The sequence below is a fragment of the Myotis brandtii genome, unplaced genomic scaffold (assembly GCF_000412655.1).
Source record: "Myotis brandtii unplaced genomic scaffold, ASM41265v1 scaffold328, whole genome shotgun sequence".
Lineage (NCBI taxonomy): Eukaryota > Metazoa > Chordata > Mammalia > Chiroptera > Vespertilionidae > Myotis > Myotis brandtii.
The window spans coordinates 5,240,763-5,244,528 of record NW_005362626.1 but is presented as its reverse complement, the minus strand read 5'-3'; the positions used below and the strand labels follow the sequence as shown (position 1 = coordinate 5,244,528).

Genomic DNA, 3,766 nt, shown 5'->3' with positions numbered 1-3,766 from the left:
TTCCTTCTCTTCCTCCTCTTCCTTCTCCTCCTCATCCTCTTTCTCCTCCTCCTCCTCCTCTCTCCTCCTCCCTCCTTCATCTCCTCTTTTCTTCTTCACTTCCTCCTCCTTCCTCCTCCTCCTCCTCCTCCTTATTCTTCTTTAAATCTTGCACGGGTTTCATTTCACTGCGGTGTTTCAGAATATGTTCTAGATGCCAGTGCTTTGGTTCCAGTGCTGTCTCTACCCCTCAAGGTGTTACATCACGTTGGCCCAGGCTCTGGGAATGAGCATGGGAGGAGCCCCCGCTGGACCTGCAGGAACGGGCAAAACAGAAACCACCAAGGATATGGGACGATGTCTTGGGAAATATGTTGTGGTTTTCAATTGTTCGGACCAGATGGATTTCCGAGGGCTTGGACGGATTTTTAAAGGTGAAGGTTATGTTTTTCTTTTCTTTTATCTGATGAGAAATTTCATTTAAGGTGGAATAGGTTAAGATTGATATTTCAATAATTGGCTTCATTTTAGGGTCATTGTTACACGTTGTAACTCTTTTTGGAAAATCTGAATCTTAGCAGTGTTGAGTGGATCAACTGTCAATGCCACTGGCCTTTCGTAATGCTTCTTTATCACTGCAGGTTGGGTGTTACAGAGAAAACGCCACACTGTGAGCTATTTTGCGGGCACTCTATGCATGATCTGTTTGTTCCCCTTTATGTTTGCAACCAGCTTATGTCTGGCTTGTCTTGGCAGCTGCGTAATGTCCTTTTCCTTGGCTTTCCAAAAATTGCATACTAATTGGATTTTCCATTCCATTCTGTTTCCTTGCTAAGGACTGGCACAGTCTGGATCCTGGGGTTGTTTTGATGAATTTAATCGTATCGATCTACCAGTTCTCTCAGTTGCAGCCCAGCAAATTTCCATTATTTTGACATGCAAAAAGGAGCATAAGACATCTTTTATTTTTACTGATGGAGATAGAGTGACTATGAACCCTGAATTTGGACTTTTTCTAACCATGGTAAGGAAGCTCTACTGAATTTCTGCCTCTTGTCACAGGTTTCATATATCTCCTTGGTCATATGTCACCTACTTTCCATGAATGGAAACTGGGATTGTAACTTTCACTCCTGGTTGAAAGCCTTTGGAGTTAAAGCTCATATTAACAACTCACCAGTTAATCTCTTCAGGGAAAAGGCGAGGGAGATAGGTAAATGAATTCTCTGGTTGTCATTCCAGGTTTGTGGTGTGTACATAATGGATCTTTTAATGTCCTACTGATGTATGCTGCTTGCCCCATGATCATATCATTCATCCTAGGGTTTTATTTTGTGTAGAATCCTGGCTATGCTGGGCGGCAGGAACTCCCCGAAAACTTGAAGATTAACTTCCGCTCCGTGGCCATGATGGTCCCTGACCGTCAGATTATCATAAGGGTGAAGTTGGCTAGCTGCGGCTTCATTGACAACATTGTTTTGGCCAGGAAGTTTTTCACGCTCTACAAGCTATGTGAAGAGCAGCTTTCTAAGCAGGTGTGACATTCTGAAGTTTTTCTATGTATGCAAGTTTCATTTTCCTATTCAGTGAAATGTTTTCATTTTGAAAAATTGTAGGCTAGGGTTGTTGACAGATACCTTATTGATATAAAGTAGAAAGTTGTACATTATAAAAATAATTTTGTATGCATAGTCTTATTAAGAAGTACATTTAAAGAAATTAATGTTTATGACATAGAAATGAAGTAAGTACTATCTGGACTGATTATAGATATTAATATTTTCTCTTTATCCACCCACCTATACATTTATCATAATATGTGTTATGTGTTCTTATGGTTTTCAGCAACCTTTCAATCATTTACTCTTTTCACCTTCTTTACTTTCAAGCTCATTCAAGTATTTGGCCAAGCTTTGCTATTTGTCTGTATTAACTTCTTTGCCAATTTCCTGCACTGTTTGGAGTAGCAGATTCTGACTTCATGGGATTTCAGAGTTAAGAGGCACACAATTAATCATTTATTACTTTTGTATTAGTTATCTATTGCTGTGTCATAATGTCCACAAAATTACTATAGGGAGAACAATATGTATTTACTATCTCACACTTTCTGTGGGTCAGGAGTCCTGGCACAACGTGGTTGGGTCCTCTGTTTAAAGTCAAACAAGGCTGCAGTCAGGTGTTGGCTGGGGCTGTGGTTTCATCTGATGCTTGACTGGGTACAGATCTACTCCCAAACTCACTCATGTTGTTGGCAGAATTATTTTCCTTGAGGGATTCTTTCTGGCTGTTGGCTGGAGAAGGCCACTTTCAGTCCCCACAGGCTGTGTGCTGTTCTTTGCTACCTGGGTTTCTTCAACATGGCCATTTGCTTTCTCCAAGTCAGCACGGGAAAGAGGCTCTAGCAAGATGAGTGCTACAATCTTATATTAGTCAGGATTCTTCATAGAAGCAGAACCATAGGGTATATATGTTTCTATATAAAAAGATTTATTATAAGGCATTGCCTCACACAGTTATGGAAGCTGGAAAGTCCCACGATATGCTGTCTACAAGAGGTGGCCCAGGAAGGCTGGAGGTATAGTTTGAAGGGTTGATGGTGTAGATTCCAATCTCAGTCTGAAGACCAGAAACTAGGAGTTACCGAGGGCAGGAGGTAGATATCCCAGCTTAGCAGTTACGCAGAGAGGATGAAGAGGGTGAATCCAATGGGTTCCTCCAGTCTTCAATGGGTTGGATGGTGCCCGCCTACATTAGGGAGGGCCATCTACTGTACTTAGTCCATAAAGTCAAATGTTAATCTCTTTCAGAAACACCCTCACCAGAAATAATGTTTAATCAGCTCGCTGAGCATTTCATGACCGAGTCAAGCTGACACATAAAATTAACCATCACAAATCTTATGTAATATGACCACATAATCATGTACATATAACCGTATGCAACCTGTCACCTTTGCTGTTTTCTATTGGTTAGAAGCAAATCACAGATCCTGCCTACGCTCAAGGGGTAAGATCACACAAAGGTACAAAGACCAGGAGGCAGGGATCATATCATAAATTTCTAGAATATATAAGTAAAAATTACTAAAAGCATATGCTGAATAATTATATATTGTAATAAGCATAAAAATAAACTGAATAGCACCCCTAACATATGTAACTCTTTGATTCCTCTCCTCACTCTGGCCTCTATTCCAAACTTTTTTGAATTTACTTGTTATTACTTACAATTTATATTCTCACTCAAAAGTTCTTTCCTTACGAGTGTTCAAGCACAGACAGAGCCTTCTAATCCTGGCTATTGAGCTTTCCTGGTTAGACTGACCCTATTTTTGCCACCACCATTCTTGGTTTCTTCTGTTTATTACAGACTTTACTCACTCATTCTTATCTTTTCTGTGTAAAAGAAATATTTTTTACTATGTAGAGAAATTCCCACATCACTGACTCCTGCTCTCTTCTTCTCAGTACTTCAATCTTTCTGCACTCCTGTAGCCCTTACTCCGTTATTTATTTATCTTCCAAATGATTAGTACTAAATGATGCACACTGCTCCCAGGTACCTTAGCAGATACTTGTTTTGGTTTTGTGTTTCGTTTTCCTATAGGTATTTTTTTGTGTGTGTGGTAAAAAACATGAAACATTAAACTTACCAACTTAACCATTTTATTTTTTATTTTTTACTATTGTTAATGGCAGAGTATATATCTCTATCTATCTATCTATCTATCTATTTATCTATCTATCATCTATCTATCTATCATCTATCTATATCTATATATCTA

General features: G+C 39.3%; 1 protein-coding gene across 1 annotated transcript in view; it reads left to right on the top strand.

Annotated features, from left to right (window-relative positions):
• DNAH5 (dynein, axonemal, heavy chain 5) overlaps positions 1–3,766 on the top strand; it is a gene marked incomplete at its 5' end in the record, with an annotated part of 180,665 nt that overhangs the window by 73,013 nt on the left and 103,886 nt on the right. Inside the window, 3 exons of the mRNA XM_014543525.1 lie at positions 235–413; positions 816–1,003; positions 1,320–1,514. Coding sequence (XP_014399011.1) covers positions 235–413; positions 816–1,003; positions 1,320–1,514 — 562 coding nt within the window. The remainder of the gene's footprint in view (positions 1–234; positions 414–815; positions 1,004–1,319; positions 1,515–3,766) is intronic.